This window comes from Symphodus melops, assembly GCF_947650265.1.
Source record: "Symphodus melops genome assembly, chromosome: 12".
Taxonomy (NCBI): domain Eukaryota; kingdom Metazoa; phylum Chordata; class Actinopteri; order Labriformes; family Labridae; genus Symphodus; species Symphodus melops.
The window spans coordinates 11,420,882-11,445,170 of record NC_136702.1 but is presented as its reverse complement, the minus strand read 5'-3'; the positions used below and the strand labels follow the sequence as shown (position 1 = coordinate 11,445,170).

Below are 24,289 nucleotides of genomic sequence, written 5' to 3'. Positions count from 1 at the left end.
TTCCCCACTCTCATTCTCCAAAGAGTACAACATAAATCACACGGCAACCGTAATGGGAAGTGGGACCGCAGTGTGCCAAATGAAGCAATAAAACAGATCCCCGAGTGTCCCTTTCAAAGCATTAGTCACACACTGTCCATATGGCCACTGCTTCTTTGAAGCAGACCATGCTGGTTACTTTCAAGCAAACACCTGTGTATACACTAAACGTCCCCAATGAAGGTCAACAGTGTAGAAAAAGTTAAGTAATCAGGGAAATTCACTGTACTATCTGTCACTATGTTCTTACAGCTAGATAATGTGAGGCGGCTCAAGAGAGAGCAGGAGGAGGTCAGACACATTAATGATGTACACCAGTCACATTAAATGCAGGGAGGGTGCCACCAGCTGCCTGTTACACATTTGTGGAGCACAGATAAACATGTAGTAGTCTCAACACTACAGGGGGGGAGAGATCAGATCAGATTAAGATACAAACACACTGATTGAAGAAAAAGACATTGAAATTGTTGAGAATTTTTTAGAGTTTGTTTTGGTCCTTACTGTGTTAACTGTCAGTTCATATACAGCATTCTGTTCTGTTATATAGCAACTGACTTTTTGACCACAGTGAAGAAAAACAAAGGGAAAGGCTCCATGATGTCCTCCAGTTTAAAATGACAGGCAGGCATCGTGAGTAATGATTACAAGACTACAATATTTAAGCTGAGCCAAATATTGATTTTCACTCTCTCTACCGAATATTTAAGGCTAAAATTATTGCAATGGTTATTCAAAAGCTCGAACCAACGTTCACCCATGCACTTTATTTCACAGTGCACCGTTAATTCTGCATGTCACCTTCAAAATAAAACGCTTATCTGTGCAGAGGCTGAACACTTTGGCACACATGCCCCGATGACTTTCTGCTTCTGTTTTACTTTTAAGAAAAAGGTCATCACAAAACTCAAGTGTCTCAGGCTCTTTTTTTTTCATGATGATGTTTGACATCATCATGTTTGGGAGATTAATAGGTGAATGTTGAAGAAGAAAAAAGGTAGGGCATCACTTGTTCTAAATGTGCTCCGTCTCATGGGATTTAAAACAGGACAGCGTGCTTTAAGGTTAAAAAAAAAAAAAAACTTATTTTAAAAGTGATGAAAAAACACCTGAAATCCATTGGAGCTATAATACTTAGCGCACAGTACATGGAGCTGTGGCTTCAACAGATGATTGAGTCGCCGGGGACAGTCATCAGAGTATTCTTATTTTGATGAAAGTGCGGGGAAAATAATAATTTCCTGTCTGCCTCTGAGCCATCTTTATAAAATGGCTTCTTTTCTGCTGCTAAATGAATATTTCCATCACCTGTTTGGGCTACTTTAAAGCTTCAACAATGAAGACGACTGACCCAACCAAAGTTTTCACCAGATGTACGACGACTTCCCTAAAGTCATTTTTGCCCCCAAATGGCCAAACTGCTTTTCTCATCTTTCTTTTTATAATCACAATAATCCCGTTATGTTACAGCTAGCAGATGTGTGTTCAGTACTTTCTCTGCAATAGGTCACACACGTCGAACTGATCAGGATTTTATTTTTTTATTTTTTTTTTTAAATAACATCAAGCACAGCACAATGTTGAAGTTTTGTTTTAAATAAACAAGGGAGGATTTACTGTCTCTAAGATATATACTCTCCCAGAATCCTCCGGAATGATCTAAATAGTGATACCTGAGCTTTTATACCATGGTAAGGTTTGTGAAGAGTGAAAAAAAATAAAACAACCACTTTTCCGATCACTGCTGCTTTGCAGACAGACAGTGTTGCTACTTTCCAATCTAACCTCCTCTGCACGTCTACTTCCAATCACAGATGCAAACATTATCACCTATGGCTCAGATGAAGCTTTGCTCTTATAATCTGCTATGAGCCTTATTGACTGCATCTGTATGATTCTTCAGATGATTATACATATACCATGAGGCGTTCAATTCACTTAGTAAGATCCCAACAGGATCATGGGATTGGAAGAAAAGGATCTAAAGATGAAATATCTCACTGAAACATTGTGTTGCGTTATTATAAACTACAAAAAAATCATCTGCCTGTCATTGTATTTGTTTGTGTCTACAGCATATTTATCTACAAACATGCCTCAGAGACAGTAGGATGCCATCACATTTGATTCTGATGAAAGTTAGTTCACTTTAATTCAAATTTAGCAGTAAGTGAAATAAGGAGCAGCATCAGTTCTAACTAATGTCATTGCAGGGCATCTGGATGGGATGACAGACAGACAGACAGACAGACAGACAGACAGACAGACAGACAGACAGACAGACAGACAGACAGACAGACAGACAGACAGACAGACAGACAGACAGACAGACAGACAGACAGACAGACAGACAGACAGACAGACAGACAGACAGACAGACAGACAGACAGACAGACAGACAGACAGACAGACAGACACTAATGGAAGATTCTTCACCACAGTCCCTGTTTGTGAAGCTGCCCTCTGAAAGCTGTGTGCAGCCAGGCCTGACAGAGGGGAGGAAAGGTGCGTGGCATGGCAGCCTAATATCCTCCTCCTTACAGACAGAAAAACAACCTGCCTGTATGGGCAGCTCCATAAATTACAAAGGTTTAGAGTGAGGAGGACGCAGACCGTTAACATGCATTTAACACTCACAATCGGACTCTTGCTGCAGTGAAGTGTGGAAAATAGATGCGTACGAATAAATAATCATGTGTAATGACCCTGAACCAGCTGTCAGGATACTATTAGTAAAAGGGTAATCAATAATGGAAATAAGATGGGTCATGTAGTGGGAGAAAAATATATCAAGAAGATCCAAATTGTGTGTTATAATAATATAAATCAATATATCATTAGAATAAATAAGGGTAAAAAGACAACACTTTTTTTTTTTTTTTTAAATGTCACTCAAATCCAAACAATTCCCTCTGAATATTTAGATTACATGAATATAATACTATTTCATGTGCAGGAGGACAGCCAATGCATAACAATGAGATCCCCTAATGAAATCAACAATCAAGCTGAAATATAAATATATATTCATTTGTGGTCTCAGTGTGGTTTGTTGGTTTTGTTTTTTTTTGTGTTAATTTGTCCCATTTTGCCCCAGAGTTCATTCAACATTTAAATGACTGAGATTTGTTTATAGGCAGAAATAATGAGAGCACAGCACACTTTGATTCTGCGTGCCTGTGTTATCTGTGTAATGAGACAAGCCATTACCTAATTGATATTATGTGCATAAACATTCTCACCTTATTAAACACTTTGTTCAGTCAAACAGTGTTAACTAAAAGTGAAACATTTGCAAATTGGAACCTTGGAAAAATACCTACACTTCTCGAAAAAAATAAAATAAATCTCTTTTATCAACTATGTTGTTCGAGATCTGACGCGAAGTCATCTCGTGTCATAAACTCTGCAATCATGTGGAATAAATGGAGCTTAAAAGCCGCGGTGTGTATTGATTTAGTAAACCTTACACTGTTTTATTTTCTACTTAAAAAGGTAAAAACACACTCTTCTATCTTCTTATTATACTTAAACAACACATACCAGTTTCATGATTACACATTTAATCTCTCTCTCTTTAAAAAAAATGACATTTAAATCATTTTCCAGCGGCTTAGTAAACAATGGAAGTGAGATAATTGATCATGTGCTCAGGGATGTCTGTGAGCTCCAGAAGGTCACCGCCCGCCAGCAGAGCTGATAGGGAAAATGGCGTTGATGCTCCCGAGCTGCCATTTTTCTTCCCTGACAAAGACTCCATCTGCCACCGAGCCATTTGCAGCCTTCGAGTCAGAATATCAATGATTTCCAACCATTCTACAACACGGCGTTCACCTTGGCGTCACCTCTACGCTCGTCTGAGTGCTGACACGACAAGATCCTTTCTGCCAACAAAACTCTCATCCAGTTAAGTGGCATTCATGCTGTTTGAGAGTGGTAAGCATTTTATTAGCCTCGACTATATTTAAGAGTTTTGCTCGAGCAGCTGCAAGGCTTCAGAATTCTTATTTTATTAAAAAAAACAAAAAAAACAGAACCAACCAGTGAACCAGTTGAAGAACAAAGCCTGGAACAAAATGACAATGATGAAATAACCAGAAAGCCTTTTCATAGACACACTAAAGGGATCTTGTATTTGTGGTGCACAATGTTGCTGATGAAGTTACAAAAAAATCCCTGTCATCAAAACAGGACATAAAGCAAACAGTAAAGAAGGAACAGCAGACATCTGGCCATGAACACCATCGAAGATTCAATTTTCTTTGATGCCATCTGCACCCCTGGGAGGCGCCTTGCAAGGCCTTCACTAACAACAAACTGTAGCCCTTTACATTCAGCATGTCTGAAGAAGAGGCGCCATTATATCCTTTGTATATTCATATTGATTCTGTGAAGGCGTAATATTCTTTGTCCCAGTCACACACACACAGTCAGACATGCACAAACTCCACAGCTGATCCGGGATCAACCCGTTACAACCTCCAAAGACGATACAGCGACGGAGCAGCGACATTCAAACTGAAGGCCAAACGCCACAGAGACGCAAATATTCCGCCTCTAAATCGGGCTCATTTCCTTGTTCTCCCAAAAGCCAGGCCTGCCTGATCTCTGACCCCAGGGAAAACCGTCTTTATGACAACAACCTATCCTACCATGACGCGGTATACGAGCCGTTTATGGGCCAGCTGTTCTACATCAGAAAGTAAGAACAGTGCTGGAATTTGATGCCTCTCCAAGAGAAGAGAAATGACTCCTTTACATTTTAAGTCAGATATGAAAACATTTTAGTGCCCGCTCAAGGGCTCTTAAGAGAAAACATACAACCTCTTAACATGCAACTAATCCAACTGTCGGTTGTTCAGCTGATAGTGGCCCTATAATGTGGCATGTATCAATAGCCGATGTACATCTGCTGTGTTGAATCAACTTTTTGTTGTCACCTGTTGGACCCAAACTCTCTGGGAAAGATCAGCAATATGAAGTAAGACATGTTGAGGTGACACAGACGCACAGAGTTTGAAGAAGTAGTAAAAAAAAAAAAAAAAAAAAAAAAAAGCACCAGATGCTAAATCTATGTTAAATCTATCTTTGTGGTTTCAGGTAAACACAACCAAGTGCCAGCTCAGTCATATATCCTTGATGTATCAAGGACTACTAACCTCATAAGGCTGCTGTAATGCACATGGCTTTGATTCACTGAAGTCCAACATGACTCTGTATTTAACATTGTAAGTCTTGGATTTCCCACTGACTGAGTTCTTTCATTACTGACTTTTCCTTCCTGCATGTATTCCCCCTCTGGAATCCTGTCCGTACAACGACATCAGATGACAAAGCTCGACTGTCATAACTGCACCTCTCCTTCTGTTAAACAGCAGAGGATGTTATGGAGCATATACAACACAACACTCACTGGTCCACAGAGCGTTTCTCCTTCTCATTCAAAGAAGGGAACTGTTGGGAAAACTATGATGCTAATATAAATTGGACTACTTCTGGTACCTTTACTTTATAGTGTGACTGTGATAACAGGCTTTAAAACCTCTCATGACTCTGTCAATGACGCCGAAAATAATGATGCTAAACTCGTCAAAGTGATTTAATTCTCTGCATGAACTTAAACTGTACAATATGACCCGAAAATCTCTCCAGTCTTTTCCAACGGCACTTTCCATAAATGCTGTGAAGAAAATGTGCCGCTTCACTTTGTCCTCTTCGATTCTTCAGAAAAACAAGGCAGCCTGCTTTATCTGGATGCAGACATGGCCTTTGTGTGCTTTGGATCTCCATTGTGCCTGAGTGTTATAGAGATGAATGCCAGCCTGGCTTTCACTTAAACGCAGCTGCAGGCACATGATGAACAATGAAGTGACTAAAATAACTGTGTAAAGGATTAAAGTTAAGACAGGTCTTTTTGTTTTTTAAGTGTTCATTTAGTGTTGATTTAATTTGGAAAATGATTAGCGAGGGTTGGATTATAGTTCAAGGAATTCAAAGACCCTCATATTTTAGTTGTGTTGCGTTTACTTCTGCTCCTCCTCTGTAGTTTCCTATTCAGCACGGAGACGATAACCTAACTAGTCTTTGCATGTTTTTTTACATGTATCCTGGGCACAGTAATTGTGCATTGGTCTTCTGAGTAGCACATCAGTCTAGTGAAAGTACCCCATATTCTCACAGCTTCTGGCAACTGGCTAGATGTTGCTAATCTTGGTCCATCCAGGTACTTTGAGGATTACCCACAACTGATATAAAACATCTGGATGCAAAAGCAGCTGAATTTACATCCACGCTCCATTCAATAAATACAAGTTTACAAGTTTCAAGCCTGGTTTAAAAAACTAGATTGGTTTGTTTTAACTCCTGTCTGGAGTGAATATTTAGATAACCCATCTGTACAGATGTAAGCAGACACCCAGTCCAAAGAATAGGGTATAAAAGCATCAACTTTATAATTGCAACAGCTTTATTGTTTTTTTTCCTTTTGTTTAAGTTTTTTTTCGTTTGTTTTTTTTACTTTGAAACGAAAAAAAATGTTTTACATTAATGAATGTAACACATTTTCCAGCCATAAATGCCACTGTCCTATATCCACTGCTTTGTAAAACTGTTAAATCATACATATCTCTCATCAAGTTCCACCTACTCCCCTCTGAAGAATGCAAACAGAGAAAGATTGACGGTAATCGCAGGACTCATATTTTAGCAGAAGGTGTTGCAGTCAAACCACAAGCCGCATGTCACACTTTGTGAAAGACTGCAGATCAGGCTGAAGGCAAATCAATTGTACACACCCATCATCAATTCAGTCTTGGGGCAACAATTCCATTTTTAATAGGTGCCCACGCTTGTGCATGTGCACAGTAGCCCAAATTAAAGTGTTAAACAGAGCCAAACAAAAGCTCCGACCCCAAAGTAATTTATCTCATTATACCCCACAGTCAAAAAAGTTTCTTATCGCTCCCCCAAGAGATTTAAATATGTTCTGAAGCCTTATTGTAAGAAAGACAGGAATTAATTAGGTACACACAAAATGAGAGCAAAGTGTAATGCAGCACAAACTAATCCCATAAAGAAGGACTTTGTTGAATCTTAAGCTAATTGGAAAATTTCAAACCAGTATTCAAATAACACTTAAAAACGAGGTGCTCCTTTAAGTCCAGAATCTCCATTCAAGAGTTACTCAAACCAATTTAACAAAAGCAAACTGTTTTGTTTTTTTTCCCAAAAGGGCACTTCAAAGAGCATAATGGCAGAGATGGATGATGGGTAGCTGACGTAGCCAAACACTTACTGAATGAGACTGTCCTCAGTTCTTTGACATCACTGTCCTGCACCTGAAACACGAGACAAAGACAGTCCGATTTATAGCTTGAATGTATTGATTTACTCGTTCAGCATTGTTCCTATCTGAAAACTCCATAGAAATGAAATAAAAATGGTAATGTGGACCCATGGGGAGATGAGTTATCCATTCTAAACATCAGCAAAAAAAAAAAAAAAAAAATCAAACTTCAGCTCCAAGAGGCAGCACAGGGCAATGAGACACGGCAAAAACACTTTGGAGAAATTGGATTATAGTTTGCTGTGTAACAGGAGAAGCTATACGGCCAACATTTCCATCGACCTGCATTTTACTTTGAAAAGACAATGAAACACTTTTCCTCTGGAAGAAAACCTTTCAGTGTGAGCTCTTTAGCAGACAGAAGCTTTCCAATTGTTCATATTTTGACAAAGCCAACTCGCAACATGACGCATGATTTCACCAAATCCTCCTGACCCAACGCCATGTGGACTAAACATCTTAGTTCCTGGTTTGGTTGGAATGTAAAGGAAAGTATCAACGCCTGATTCAATGAATGAATACATCCTATTAGTCAATTTAAAGACTTAAAGGTAACTGCAACCAGCGGCGATCCACGTCATGGGTCTGCATTCTTAGTCTGATCTTATTTCAGCCTTAAACCTCCATATTCTCAGTTTACAGCTGTTCGTTATATTGAGCAAAGTTACAATCTATCTTTGTACATTTTTGACCTTTACTTTATCTGTGCACTCTAGCTAGTGAAAACTATTGATCTGTAATACTGCTACTGCTAGTGGCTAACAAACTTTTATTGGTAATCCATTTCCAATAACTGTGAAGCAAACTGTCAGTCACTTGCACAGACTTAAAGCACTACTGTTTAAACGTAGCTTCACTTTTATTTGACACAATGTGAGGACACAAATTTTGTTTGTTAATGTCAACAGTGTGCAGGATTCTGTTGTTTTTAATGCGTACTCAAGAACAAAACAAACTGTTTTATAATGCCTTTGCATATAGCAAAGAAAGAGGCTCTGGGTTGTGTTCAGTGACCTGTGATCTGTTCACTGATATAAAAGTTCTTTGAGCTCCCTTCTTCACTCTTTCTAAATTAGCTGTGGATATTTTTACATATTACATATTTTTGCGTCTCTCAATACGGTGTGGCCGCCTCTTATTTTCATCTGTCTTTTCTTAGTGTGACTCCCAGCGTAAAAAGATGACTCTCTCCTACCTGTGTATTCATACAAACAGGGAAAATGTCATTCTCTTGTTTCAAATAATTGGTTGTTGCAACAAGTCTTTGAACTCGAACAAGCCTGAGCCTCCTCATGTTACTCAGCCCTGCTTCAATCTGGACACAATATGTCATCTGAAGAACACAGAGTGATAGTCTCACCACACAAAGAGCGGCTGACTTAGTCATGAGCACTAACCAGGTAATAAAAGCAGAAACCTTTTATTTAAAGTCACCTTGATGTTCAGAGTGTCATACTTGAATTAAGGGTTTCAGCTGACTGGAGAATTCAGGGGGGGGGTGGGGGGGGGTGTCCCCCTGAGGAAAGAAGTGACTTGAAAAAACTACGTGGAAATAGTGGATGAAGCTACAGAGTCAGCTACATGAGGCTATAATGACAATATTTGCCTTTACATCAATGCTATGTGTAGTCCAACGGAATGACAATACCAACTAAAGAGCGGAGAACATCCAGGCAAACAGAAACCGTAATGCAGCCTTCTGATGAAGTGCACAGAGATCGTAGAGGTCGCGTTAAGACACTATGCACCATGCAGCAGTAACAGCATAAAAAAAAGTCACTGCCCCTCTTATCGGCATCGTGGGGAATTCTCCAGAGAATATCCTGCTGCGTTCTCACATCAGTACATTTGGACTTGCTATACATGTCTGGCAGGAGAAACTCTGTGTGAAGTCAGAACGAAACATTTAGCTATTTGTGTTCACACAGTTTCTCAGGAGAGTTCTGCAAGTGTGAAAGTCCTACCTGCTCGCTATGCCTGTGTCTGTTACATCATAGCCTTTATAGCTTTTCTTGATTTGGCAAATCTCACATTCTCTGAGCTCTGACAAACCAACACTGACTCCGATAAAATCTGTCAGAACAAAGCATTTCCATTGGCCGTGAACATGTGATTAATTGGTCACTTGTTAATGTTTATCATTCTGAATTAAAAGATTAAATAGTCGGCAGATAATTGATCCTCTGGAAACTTTTCACTCTGTTGAACGACTCGGCAAAAAAAAGAATCAAAGAGATTCAAGTAGAAGCAGTTTCTTTAAAGTTGTCCACGAGGGAGGTTTTATGAACGTCGGCAACTTTATGGTGTTTTTAATTCCCCCCCATGCTCTGGGTAAGACGCAGCAGTGTTGTGCTGACAGTGCTCATGCCGTCACAAAGATGCATTCACTGCCAGAACAATGTCTGATATGAGGAAGGAATTCATACAGTCCGGTTTTTTTTGCCTTAGTATATATCATAACTCATATGAGTTATAACTCATAACTAACTTACTTAGTTATAACTCATAACTAATTTACTTCTTGCCTTTGATCTCATATCCGGTCAATGTTGATTCAAAGTGTAACATGTAAGAGTGTGGCAGCAGCAGCTGTGTAGGAAGGCTAAAATGTCAAGTGTTTTTTGGCAGCATTGACCATATTTAAATGCATGAGGAATGAGGATCAATAAAAAGGGGGATGCTGAGGAAGGCCTTTGTTTGAGATGGGTAGTTAACAACAGAGACAGGGCAGAGGTTTTTTTTGTTGTTTTTTTTTAAGTCCAAGTCAATTCATTCATTCTGAGCTGTGCTGCACTTCCTGCAGCAAAGAGGCAAATAAATACTAAACAGCTCAAGAAAAGTAGAGCAGCCCACTAATGCTGTAACATCATCTCCATCAACACAGCAGGGAGACTTCAATCTCTGAAGCATCATTGGTTCAAATAAAGCACTGCGACAAGCATCTCCAGGCGGACAGAGAAAATAGACCACAAAGATGAGTGAAAAAAAAAAGGAGTAATCTCCCTGACATATTCCTAATAATCCACCTCCCTCGTGCCGCTGCCCCCCGAGCTCACCCAATCATAAAGTGTCAACACTGACCTACAAAAAGGGACTCCCGTCAAGCCTTGCATGTTTAAAAACATCAATCACAACAGACAAAGAGGGTACATTGCATTATACAGTATTAACCTTCAGGCCTATGCATATAAAGACCATAGATTTATTTATGCTTGTGTGTTAAGAGCCTCGACACTATTCCTGCAAGCCGGCTGCCAAATTGATGAACCTGCTCAGCCCTCAGCGGGAGAGCTGCACCTTTGATTAATGAGTGCAAATTGGTGGAAAGGGTAAGAGTAGAAGAGACAAGGCGAAAACGGGTGAAGACACAGTACTGCCTTTTTTTTTTTCTTCCTTTGATCCTTTCAAAAACCAAATGCATGAAGAGGGCACAATGAGCAAACAGATTGTAATGAGACCACTGAATACACTGCTATAGGTCTATAAAATGCTTGGGTGCTACTGGTTGTGGCATTAAAGGTCTCTCATAGTAAACAGTATAGCTTCTTTATGAAATACAAAATTATGAAACTAAATATTGTTCTCTAGTATTGTTTTTTTTTCACTTGCCTGTTAGCACTGCTGATAGTAAACGTGGCCTAAAAAAAAAGTCATTTAAAACCATGTCCTACATTTGCATTTAGAGCCTGCAGAACAAACCCCTTCAATATTTTTAACATTCAAATGCCAAGCTGCTGACTCCTCTGATTTCTCAGTGTGAAAACATTAACATAAATTATTAGAATCATGGTATACAGCACTTCAACATTGTTCTCTGCAGAGGTTTTCAAGGACATGTGCTCTGAATAAATATGAGGCAAATTTAGTGACCTTCTACCTGTGTTTTGATTCATTGGCAGTTACTGGATGCATGCATAACACATCAAGGCTGTGATCTGATTTATCTCTCTGTCTTCTTGGCTACCGAAGCCATTTGAGTGATGGACTCTACCACCAGGAATCTGCCATTTCATTTAAAGCTGTGTGCAAAGAGAACACTAGCTCGTTATTGTCAATTAAAATGGAAAATAAAAGATGCCAAAAAAACGGAAGAGATGTTTTACCTTCACAGATCTAATTCTTCACAAATCAACATGCACCATATGTTTCTTTATTTAATTGGTCAAGGATGCTGTTGTGACGAGGTGTGATTTAAGTTCATTTCCAGCCAAAACATCCTATTTTTCTACAGAAGCCTTTTCTACTAACAACAGTATGCAGTAATTAACTGCATGTTTAAAAAGCAAGAAAATCATTCCCGAGACAATTTGGGAAAACACAAGTCATAGTTATTTCCTTCTGTACAGTACATGCCTAAATGTCTGCTATAGAAAAAGGTTCACTGATGTTTACTTGTGTCTTCAATGTGCTCTAACTCTGCAATCTGTTTGAACTGCAGAATTGCCTTCAATGTCGTGTTGTAAACATAGTGCAACTTAGTGTCCGTGTGCCATTGCAGTGTCTTTTTTGTTTCTCCTAGGAAATTGGAAGTTGTAGACACGGTACATTTATAAAGGGTTTTTTTTCCAAGTTAAGAGTAAGTTATGTATGTATAACCTAAAACACGTAAAGGGGAGAGAGAAGAAATCCAAATAAAATACACTGATTTCTGCTTTTAGTTCCACTGATAAACACGTACAGGGTTCAAACACTAAATCTTAAGCCTTACATGTAAAATTCAAGTATTTTGTACAAGATTAGAAATCCCTTTAGAAATCTCTTTAGCAGAAACAATAATCCACAACTTGTCACATTTGTGTGATTTGACTTCTGCTTTCAATTTCAGTTCAACAGAAACGCAAGATGCCTCATTCAGATTTCTTTTTTCCTCCAAAGTTTGGAAACTTTAACACAGGTGAACACCGCCTCAATGCACATTAACTGCTCATTTGGATACCTCAAGATGGCGATTGCCTTGTTGTTAACATGAAAGCCGAAAAATGGAGGGTATTGTCATAATCTCAAAGGGTAAAATTCAGCCCAGATCGCAGCTGCTGCATTAACTCTGCTCTCTCCTTCAAGAAGGAAGCAACAACACAGAAAAGACAGACAGATAGATGGAGGGGGGTAGATGAAAGCAGCAGCCCTCCTCCCGGCTTTAACGCTGATAACAGATCATTTCATGTCAGAAAAGATGAAGAAGATGAAACAATAACCTTCATTACATTGATAAAGTCATGACTGACTGAGGTTTAGACCTCAAACCAGAATGTATACAGTTAGCAGGCACTACTTTTAATATGCTACAAGAGAAGGGAAAAAAAACCTTATATTCCGAAAGCAAATGTATTTAAATGTTTTTATCATCCGTTCATTAACATTTTGGATGGATCAGCAGAGTGGAGCAGCTGCTAACAAAGACTAAATTTCCGCTGCTTGCAAGGTGATGAAGACTGAACATCGCTGCTTGTCTGAGCCAACTAAACGGTGACATGTAAACGGTAGTTAACTCTCATATTATCACCGTTTGGTGTCCAAGTTACGACTTTAACACTACAACTGATATGTTCTTGAGTGAGTGTGTGCGACACATGTCCCCCAAAAGAGCTTTACCTACTTTGTGGAGAACTTTTGTGTTTGTTTGGTTTTTTTTCTTTCGCTGTTTTACACTGTCGGAGAGCGGATAACGTTTCAATGAGGAGGCAAGTGTCCATAAAGGATGCTACCGGGATTAGCACAGGTTAGCTTAGCTGTTAGCAGGAGCGACATACATTTGTTAATAAAAAAAACATACACACAACTGAACACGTTAGCGAGAGAAATCCTGGCGAGATAAGGTACCAAACTATCGAGGTAAAAAGATGAGAAATTAAACTCACCTCCTCGTCGAAATTCAACGTGTTCCCTTTAAATAGCTAAAAAAATGGAAGAATAAAAAAAACTACTATTTTTCTTTCCAGTTTTGCGCTGTTTGTTAATTAGACGTTACGAGAGATGAGTGGAGAAGTGGTCATTCAGTGATAGAGTCCGGGCTTTCTTGCGGTGTGACTGAATGTGATGGTCTCTAATCGCAGATTGGACAGACTCTCTCCTCTGTTTCACTCCAAGCAACTCAAGAGAAGTGACGTCAGCTCACAGCTTCCACTATGTAAACTTTAAACTGCAAGACGCATGACGACTGTGCAAACATGGCCTGGCATCAAGGAGAGGGTGGGCTAAAGAGATCACAGCAAACATGTAGTAATACCTTACATTACAAACCTCACCATATATATTCAAGTAGAGCACAATATTTGCAAAGTCAAAGACAATTTTCTGCATTTACATTCAAAAGTAGCCAATCAAGTGTTTTCTATTTTATTCTATTATGTTCCTTGTATGACAGATACAAGTATTCCTTTATTATTTTATAAGTAAAAAGGCTGTGTCCTTTTCAACTGAAGTGCAATAAGTTACCTTTAAGCTTGTGTAATTTAATATACTAATTTCAAAGTAAAGATATAAAAGGTCAAATGACAGACATCCATTTTATTTACAAATAGATTACGCTGAACACATCTTCATTTGTTTGCATTCGGGAACAAAAGGTTTGGGTGTCAGGAACAGTGAACATACAGTGTTGTGTAATGGACAAAATTAAAAGATATGCTCAAAATGTTTTTATTTTATACAGACATAATGATAGTTAAGTGGGCATTAAACTATTATATTTATCTCTCAATCAACACAGACTAATCTCAAAAGATACACAGTAAATTGAAAGAGAAACTGACACGCAGAAACATTCAGAGCACAATGTTATGACAGTAAACACGAGTCAAAAAGTATGAAATGGTACAAAATCATCTTTATTTCACAGGCACCTTTGCATAAACTGCATAAGCCCAAGTGCCACACATTTGCTTTTAACAGATCAGCTAAAAGTATTCTTGTTCTATTCAGAGGGCCGCAAGTGAAACCTCAAACAGAATTGAGAAAGTATTGACAGGGAATTCACGAGTGGTTAACATGTAAATGAAGTCGGCCCATTAAGTGACATCAGTTGTAAAGGACCACAATCCAACTTTTTATGATCATTGAGCAAGCACAACATGTTTGTTTTGTCTTCCAGTTCAACAATAAAATGTACAACTCTATATTTGTAGTGACAGCAGTGAAGCGGATGTGGCTGTCACTTTGGGTTACTGTACATTGCACCATCTTTTCTGAAAGAGGATTTGTTTGTATTTAGGAGAAACGAGTAGATTTCAATTCATGCCACTACACTTTTACCACAGTCCTCTTTAACGTTAAGCTAATTGGAAACAGTAATTAAAGCACAGAGGCCTGCTGAATTAAAGATGTGGATAAGAAAAGCCCTTGATCAGCGTCTGTGATTTAAAACGGCTTTATTTGCTTGCTCACCTTCCCCTGTGACCATTGATTTTTCTCAAACCCACAGGAGCTTCTGACCGTCTGGACTGAGTGCAACACACGTCCGGCTGGATGAGCACACATGGTGAGAGAAAGAGGTAAAAAAAAATGATTTGATAAATTCATCAGGCGATCCACAGGATACCTAGCTTTTTAATTGTATTGGATAATCTTGATTAGAGATTTGAGCAGTGGGAGATATGGAAGCAGCATCACTCGGACCTTTTTTTCAGGCTGTGTTTGTTCATACTGTTCAATCAAAATGTCAGCCTACCTTGGACATTTGTAACATAATAAGTCGCAGTCGATGGCTGCAATGCAGCAGCATGCTGGGGGAAGGGCAAACAGTCTGTCCCCTTTAAAGGGATTTTTAAAGACTCTTGATTAGAAAGTATAATGAGATACCAAAGACACGGCAGAAATGATCTCTCTGGAGACTGATGGAAAACAAATTAGGATGCTGCTTTTGTTTTTTAATTATTATTTTTTTTATCAGTCTACAGAAAGCTCAGTATACCCCAAAGGCACAAGACTCACTGTCATTGATTTTTTAGGTGACATATTTAATTGTACAGATTTTAATCATGTCAGCACACAATGCTCTGATCCCTTTAATGCTAAAGCCTTCCAGCAATGCACATGCGTTTGATTTAGAAAATAGCACAGAGTGTGAGCTAAAACTGGGCACTTTCATCGATTAAGTTTGCATACGTGACCATATGTGTCCGTGTGTGTGTGTGTGTCTGTCTGTGTCTGTGTGTGTCATGTTTTTAATTTTTACTCTTGGCGTGTAAATGCTGTTTAAACTCTAGGCTCCCAACACTACGTGTAAAGCTGCTCTTGGTAAAAGGCCTGTGTTAATAGTTACACTCCATCCACCTACAGTACAAAGACATCATCTCTTTCCATGCATTATTTGGGAATGCTTAATAAATAAGTGGATGTATTCAAATTGTAACATTATAAAGATAAAGGCCTACAGATTAAATGTTTTCACTTACAAATAGTGTAGATAATTAGTTTTTTAAGATGGATTGATCAGAGAGCCGTCGTCATACCAGCCAGTATTGAGGAATGGGGGAGGAATATGAGGCTTGAGGACATGGGAAACAACAGATGATTTAATTTAACAGGAAATTAATGGATGATAAACTGATCAGAAACACGTGATTGTTCTATAGAATACCAAAAAAAGGATAGGAAAGTGTTGTGTTTAATGACTATTAGTACGCCAGGGTATGTAGTAACACTGTAAGGCTTTAGCTCAAGCCCTATTATTTAGTCCTGTTTTATTGACATAATCTGATCATTTCCAGGCTTGATGAACTTATTTCATGTGATCCAGCGTGACTCTCATTTTCATTCCATCTGTCACGCTACTATATGTCATATCTTATTCATGCATACCGATGTCCATTTTAATTAGTTATTCTGGGTCAGTATAGATGTCTTCCTGCTTCTCGCAGTAATCTACAGATGTTTGACTGAAATCCAGTTGTTTCTATTTGAGGGGTAATGGGCCATTACAGCCATTGTGCAGAGAAAACAGTCCCTTTGTGATAATAAAAACTACACTGGTAAAACAGTGAATACTTATTTAGTGGTGGTACAAAAAAATCCCTAATTTGCAAAAAGAAAGGATTATAGCTCGTAAGGTCCTCTCTCAATAAAATCAACCCACCACCAAAATACATATTTTGTGTAATTATTTTAACAATGCATTGTCCCTGTGTTCAGGAATAACACTTTAATAACCTATGATTTTGCTTCTTGATTTTACTCACACTTGACAAGAATGAGTAAAAGACTTTGGTGTAGCATAATATAGTTAATATAGAAAATTGCAGTGGGTTCAACCTATATGTGAGATGAGACCTGGAAGCTGAATACAATTCTATACAGTGTCGCATGAAAAAATACATTCACACAGCTCTCAAAATGTCTCATTAAGAGATCCATTGGAAAACAACTGTGCTTAAATAAAGTGTATCCATAGATGTGAACCAGTCTTTGGTCCTTTTATTTGACTTAGTCTTATTTTGATTAGGAAATGCAAGAAAACTTTTCAAATACCTCTGTCAAAATCCCCAGGTGTTTTATTATTGTACGTTGATCTAATTTTGAATACATTCAGCAGTTTGGATATTCTTTTTTTTAAATCACTTTTATTAATATGTACAATATGCTATGTGGGACAAGTTATGCTTTCTTGTTTAGTTTTTTTAAAATATATTTTTAGGCTGTTTTTGTTTGTATTGAATATGACAGCTGAGGAGAGAAAGGAAATGTTGGGAGGAGAGAGTGTGGGGTGGCATGCAGCAAAGGCGTATTTCAACCCACAGCTGCCCCGACTAGAGCTAGAGCCTCTGTATGTGAGCGAGGGGCCGCTGGATTATCTGACGCTTAATGATTTGTTTTTTTACCATCAGATGTCTTTAACTACATTTTCTTTGATTTAAATGTTAAATATGTTAACTATTTAGGCAACTTTATTTGTTCCAATAAGATCAAACAGGTGTGTGTAAATAAAGATGGTTCCCCACCGAATACAGTTTTAACCTGATGATCTGTAATTTCTTGAACCTCTTTCATAAACACAAGTAAACACCTTCACTAGCATGCAGGGAAGAAACGTTGACAGAAGTGTGATTCACTGTCCCACCTTGTGGCCAAACCTCGACATTACCTGGAATACCCTGAGGAAATAGGCTGCTTCCTGTTTTGGTTCTCCATGTGCCTTATCAATAAATGTGGGTCCACAAATGCCTTTGATCATTCCTTACCAGAAGATAAAACAGACACAAATTCAACATAGATTTTAAAAGAATTTGTGACATGGTGAATTCCCAGAATTCAAAAATAACCCCATTTATGGGAGGAACAAGAAATGCCATGCTGAGTGCTCTGGTTTCTGTTGCATCTCAGGCTTAATCTGAGATGACGACAGAGGTACTGGACATTTGGGGGGAGGGACACTTCTCAGATGACACTGATTTAGATCTTCTTTCAGAACTAATTAGACTCTATCCCCAATTTTGGTGTCCCAATTCATCCTTTTCTCTTCAATTATGGATTGACATATATATTTAGCAGAGATGTTCTATATAGATCCCACTGAATGGGGAGAAATAGTTCTTTTTTTATCCTCAAACGTGTACTATATAGACACAGTTTAAAAACCCTGTCTGGTGGGAAATATATAAATCACAGCACACCTCTACTACATCATAAAAACTTTTTAAGTCAGATCAGTACAACCAAGAAACACTTAGATCTTATAGTCTTTATTATGAAAACACCAGGGGTCAGATCCTGCAAAACTATTCTTAGATATTGCATTAAAGCATTCATGCTGTTAAACATGCTGAACAGTATTCAGGTGGGTATTCACATCAGGTAACAACTTTGTCATACTCTTACATTCCTATTACTGCCAAGTCGTGATTGTCTTTTATATTACAAGAGTATTTATTAACACCAAAATCATAACAATTATCTCTAAAATATATATATATATCAGTAAGAATGCCAGGATTGGATTTCAAAGGAAACTTATAAATACAAAATACACCTAATAAATTTTACATCGTAAATAAGGGCAGATTGACTGTTACTGTAGTATTTTTCATGTTCACTAACCCCTCGCTTTAATGTTTTGTTTGTTTAGTCTCACACCTAGGACACGTTCAAAAACTGAAGCTTAAGACAAAAGCTGGGAAACCAGTCAGGATGTCTGTTGGTTGATTACAGTAATGTTTCATACAGTTGCTAGGCTTCTGTTTTGATAAAGGTGTTTCAGTGTGATTTTGTGTCGTAGTCGTCAAAGTCGGTCTTTTTGAAGATCTTGGAATGAAAAGCATTTTTACTTGGTGTTGTCTCAGACTGGGCGGACTCCAGATTTTAAATCAAGACCACCACTGACCTGCTATTTTTCCATGCCATTACTGTGATTTCTGAAACAATTAATAACTTTCATTCATAATTTAGATTTTTATCCCCCCCCGGGTACATCTGCAACGTTCCCTGTGTTACAGTGTAAGTGAGTGACAAGCCCTACTGCACACAAAATGAGGAGTTTTCAGAGATATTTATGCTCATGGTCTTGATCCTCAAATGTCCTGGTCTTGTCTCGGTTAGTCTCGGTGGTCTTGAATCCAACACTAGTGTGATTACAAACCCTTGCTTCTTTGAATACTGCTTAAAGGTACAGTGCAATAACTTGACACAAAAGGTCACTCAGCTCATCGTGATTGTATGGTTTCTAATTATAGAAGATATATATATTGTGCTCTAGAGGGACCTTACTTATGTCTGTGAAATTAACACCATTACTGTAGGTCTAATAGACGTGCGGGACTGAATGTAGAATCCAGCGTTGTTTGATAACACATATCACAGTCTTTGCAGTATTCACTGACCATTCACATTCAGTTCCCCTCTTGTTAGTCTCCCAAGTTTACAGGCATCGAATAAAACCGCGAAAGTAGCTGAATAACAGAAAATGTCTGTTTTTCATATGAAAAGCCGACCCTTCATTTAGTCCCTGCCTCTTTTTAAATGGTAAAGTGTTTAACCTTAGTTTGCAACAGAGATATGACACTGAAAGTTATCTAAAATACAGAGTTGAAAAACCTAATGCTAATCCAATCACAGAGTGCATGTAACCCAGGCTACAGATGAAGACGCACACGTAGTTCAAACATACTGGGAATTTCTAGTCAGTGCAGCTAACAAAAACAGCAGAAATTATTAGCGGCTAGTATTTCAGTAAGCATGGCGTCAATTAACTTACAATTACACTAGATTATTCTGAGTCATGACATAAACCCAAAACTACTTCTGTATCTGTTTGATATTGGATGTATCTTAGCATGAACACAGACCCGCCCAGTAAAGGGAGCCTGCTGCTTGCTTTTGATGGCAGAGAGAGAAAGTTCTCCTACGGCACGCTGTCAGTCTCCTCTGCCTCCACCAGGCACGACTGGTCTGTGTCCAGGACTCGGAACGGAGGGTGGTACTCAAACGCCGTCACAATAGTGGAGCCCAGACTGTGCTTTTGATGCAGGAACCAAATAACTGCAGAGACTCCCACGATGGCTAACACGCTGAGAATGACCAGTGCAGACAGCAGCGGGCTGGGCTCTGAGGGGGATAAGTAACAATGTAAGGAAACTCAGTGCCATAAACACAAAATCACACAGGAATAAGTAAAGACATTGTGAATAAATAAGCTCAAAGGTTGACCTACTTTGTTTGGCTTCCTCTGCCTCTGAAAGAAAGAAAAACACAGTCAGGCTTGAGAAAAACAAATCCCAACCGTAACATTTTGAAGATGAATTTACTAAACTCGCTCTGAAATAGCATACCAACAACGTGCTAGGACTCGGATCTTACTTTGATTTGTCTCACAGATCACTCCATTCTCCAAATCATCCAGGCAGCTGACATTTTCCCACTTTCCTGTCCTGCTATTCAGAGCCACACACGTATCCATGGGTACCAGGTCTGATGGAGAAGTGCTGTCCTCCCAGTTAGTGAACTGCACTGGGCTGTCACCAAACCACTTCATGTTTTCACCTGACAAAGACAAAGCGCAGCATTACCACGAGCACTCCATCCACAATGACTGGACACCAAAAGGTCAAACTAACTACGACAGGCAATATACAAAAAATGTATACTGTTTAACTATATGATGTGCTATAAACAATAATTAATAAGTGCGTATTAGATATTACTCAATTTTTTGTCTCAGGTGTTAGTTATGTTTTACATGATCTTTGCTTGCAACATTTATCTCCTGAATTCAAAATATTTCTAAAAAGACTTTTTAACAACTTAATTGGCAACAACTAATCTGAGGGGAGCTGCTAACTAGATTAAGATTCCTCCAACGATATCAACATTGGCTGAAAGCATGAATAATAACAGGGCTTCATCCCACAAAAGATACTGAGTGAGAAAGAATGGCTTGTTTACATAACATACATTTTACATACATTTTCCTTCATTGTTGAAGATAAATTCGGACTTGCCACTAATTGTGCAGCCCTTTTCTAATGTCATAAACATGCTTTTATTTTCAACTTGTGAGATAAAGGAAAAGGAGTAAAAAGTACGAAATTTAAGTGACTTTGAGTTCAGATTTTACATAGAATTAAAAAGTAAATCAGTCTGCTCCATGGAGCCAAAACAATAAATGAACTCTGAGACCGAACATATTGTAACCAGTCCAAAAGTTTGAAAGAACCGTGTTTTACGATGTGTCAATTTCACACCTACATATCTACAAAATATTTGGATAAAGTGTTTCCTGTTTGATTTTCATAGTGGATCAGATTGGATCTTACGGTAGCATATTTCCGCTGTCCTTCGGTCACATGGTACTTACTGTTTGTGTCATAATACATTCCTAGCCACACGTTGACAAGGCCTTTCCACACCTCAGGGCTATATTTAATGACAAAGTCATTCTCCTCAGCACTCTGGATCGTCAAAAGCTCTGGGAAAACAGCAAAGCATTTTTTTAGCAACAGTGTACAGTAAAACACAATCTGAGAGTACTGGTACAATGAATTGGGAAAAAAATATTTTTAATTGTCTCAGGTACCAAATCCTTGGCAGAGAGTTTTTGCTCTTTCAAAAGAGTAGATTTTGACTTTATCTTCATCTCCATGGACAAAGTGGTAACATCTGTCTCCATATGGCACCCAGGTGCGTCCGTCTGCAGGGCAGTCTAAGATACATCATAGGACAAAACATGGTTATGGAAAGAGTTAACTCATTTCTTATAGAGTCTGAATATCTGATGGTTCAAAATCTATTAACTGAACACACATATGACTAACTATTCTCACCAAAATTACCCTTGTGCCTGTTTGGTTGAATTTCCGATGATTCAGATTTCAGATTCATGTTTTATTTTAGCCCACAACTCATAATTATTCTCTTCATCTACTATTCTGCTACCTGCTGATTTTTTTGTAGAATAAACCAATCATGCTTTTTTTTTTTTAAATAAAATGTCAAAAAATGCTCTGTAGCCTATCTATTGACTGTCATTATTAACAAAAGAGAACACTGAAGATGGTGCCATGTCTTCACCATAAATCGTGAGGGTCATTCTACAACATTAAACAGAGTTCGTTAAAGTGCACAGTTTCATGGATTGTGTTTCATCTTGTGACCAATGTTCCTCTTTATTACTGCAGCTTGTGGCTTGGTCTTTTACATCTTTGAGTTGAGTAATAACCCCCCCGCACTTTCACTTCAAACGCTCAGGTTTTTTTCCCTTCTTCTGTCAGTCACATTTTTTGCGCGATTGTCAGTGTTTCATCTTTGCAGAAGTGTTACGGCAGGTGTAATTTTACTTAAACGACAATACATTTCAACGGGTGTTACCATTTTTAATCCCCATATTACAACTCTAAAGAAAAAAACGACTGTCTGTAACGGGATTTGTAACGAATGCAAATGATCCATGTTAGGCACCTCGGGGCAATGTAGAAAGAAGAACGCTGTCCTGCAGTAAACCCAGTCGAAGAGGTTAAACAAGGATTTATATTTGACTTTTCGCAATTGTGGAAAACACTACGTTTACTTAGGTTACACATTCCTGCACAAGCAGTCATATAACGTCAGTTCAAAAGTTACGTTGCCGTATTGCACAACATCAATGCGGGCATTTAGGACAGTTTCTTCGTCATCTATGTCTTCCTGTCCTCACATAGCAGTTATTCCTCACTAAACAAACACCATAAGAGCAAACAGTCAAGGTTTAAAAGGACACTTACTGCAACACAGGCCTGAGTCCTGCTAAACTCAGACTGCTGCGTAAAACCAAAGCTACTGTCGCGATAATAATGCAGAGTCCTTACCTCCAGTCAAACACAGCTGTAGCTGAGTGCACAACACGAAAACAAAGCACAACACTGGTCGGGAGCACTTTTTTTCCCTCAGCGACTCCATGACAGTCAGACAAGACAAGGAGAATCATGTGGTACTACTTTTCTCACTGTTGCTGCTCCACTCAAATTTCCGCAGCAACGTGAGTGAAATCCCACCCACACACAGCACGAGCTCTCGTGGCCTCAACGACTCACTTTTAAAAACAGCAAATCCACTCTTATCACCCTGAACTGTTTTACACACAGTTAGTGATATCTGTGTGTTACACTGACTTGGTAAAACCGGAAACCAAAACCTTTGGCAAACTTTAATTCAATTTCGGGTATAAAACAGAACGCCTACATTGGTGTAAAATGATTTGATTTACGTAAAATGTAGTCAAATGTTATTGGTATTTTGCCGCTAATAAACAGTGGACAATGTGTGTTACAGTGGCAGTCCCCCACATCAGATGTTTTAAATTCAGACAGGAACCTCTAGGTGGTGCTGTTCGCACATAGTTCAACAAACTGTGTGACTTTCTGGGTTTGTAGTGTCGTCGTGTACACAGCAAGGTTTTAAAACATACAAGTTCATTGTGTGAATTAGAATTGATTTATATTGATTCTGTATTATTCACAAACACGGTTAACTGATTGTATATGACTCATTTAGTTATCTTATTAATTTACATAAAGTGATGTGGATGATAGAATTACATGGGTGTACAAAACAGCATTAACACATTCAGACATGAAACAAGCTGATTTGTCCCCTAACACAAAATGTGTATTTGTGTGGTTTTTTTTTTCATTGACAAAGTAATATAATTAATCAACCAAAGCTTGTGTGGCTGCATGTATGTACTTTTGTCACTGAATAAATCTAGACTAAATACAAACGTTTAATTTGGTTTCAAATGTTCTTTTAGGCCACTGGTGTAAATTAAATAAACATTTCTATCTAATCTGAAGACATTTAAAGGCAATATAAGGAGCTTCCTACCAGGGCAAGTGCGGGAGGAAAAAGCAAAGGGCCCATTGGGACGGGATGGTTGTTTTTAAAGGGGGAAATAATGTCTATAACTTGGTTGCTAGTAGACGCAGGTGGCACAAAAACAGACAGCTGGAGTGTGAGTTTTTCTCCCTCCTAGAGCGGGCGGCCTCCCGTAGGGTGGCACAACACCCTGCAGGATACCATGGGGACCCATCTGTCATGGAGAGGCCTGCTTTTGGGCAAACCCCATCCACCCACTTTAGGCTTTACCTCCTGATACCCGTAACCCACCCTGTCTAGGTTATGCATGTTGTCAGCAAAATCATGTGACAGTGTTAATGAGGGCATTAGCACATCCTCACCCTATAGATTAAAATTGAGCAATTCTGCTCAAGTGGACAAAGCTATAGCTTAGCGTAAGACATTTGTAGAATGCATTTAATTTTTCAATACTGAGACAAGCCTGAGCTCAAAGTTAATTCTTTTCGATGCACAAAGAGCTGACGGTGTCTGAAAGCTCTGTGATATATGACATGTCACGTTTTTTTTCTGAATAGCCGATATTCCTTCATTTATTCACTACCAGCACACACATTTCACCTCAGATTGGTTGACAAATACCCAAACAAC

The 24,289-nt window shown here is 38.6% G+C and overlaps 2 protein-coding genes across 8 annotated transcripts in view; both read right to left on the bottom strand.

The window, feature by feature from the left end:
* baz2bb (bromodomain adjacent to zinc finger domain, 2Bb) overlaps positions 1 to 13,533 on the bottom strand; it is a 41,329-nt gene extending 27,796 nt beyond the window's left edge. For 3 of the 7 annotated variants that reach the window (XM_079356959.1, XM_079356964.1, XM_079356961.1), the window contains exons 1-2: positions 13,243 to 13,532; positions 7,334 to 7,376 (exon numbers count right to left, since the gene is read on the bottom strand). The gene's annotated coding sequence lies outside the window, so the exon portion shown is untranslated. Of the gene's footprint in view, positions 1 to 7,333; positions 7,377 to 12,980; positions 13,046 to 13,242 lie in introns of those variants that run through there. The other 4 variants (XM_079356962.1, XM_079356963.1, XM_079356965.1 and 1 more) reach the window with 3 other exon arrangements.
* Positions 13,534 to 18,044: 4,511 nt separating this feature from the next.
* Positions 18,045 to 22,900, bottom strand: cd302 (CD302 molecule). The gene is made up of 6 exons (XM_079356977.1): positions 22,654 to 22,900; positions 21,387 to 21,512; positions 21,168 to 21,278; positions 20,171 to 20,353; positions 20,025 to 20,045; positions 18,045 to 19,918 (listed from the first exon to the last, which is right to left on the bottom strand). Exons 1-6 carry the CDS (start codon positions 22,742 to 22,744, stop codon positions 19,716 to 19,718), a joined length of 735 nt encoding a protein of 244 aa, XP_079213103.1. The 5' UTR covers positions 22,745 to 22,900; the 3' UTR covers positions 18,045 to 19,715.
* Positions 22,901 to 24,289: the final 1,389 nt, after the last annotated feature.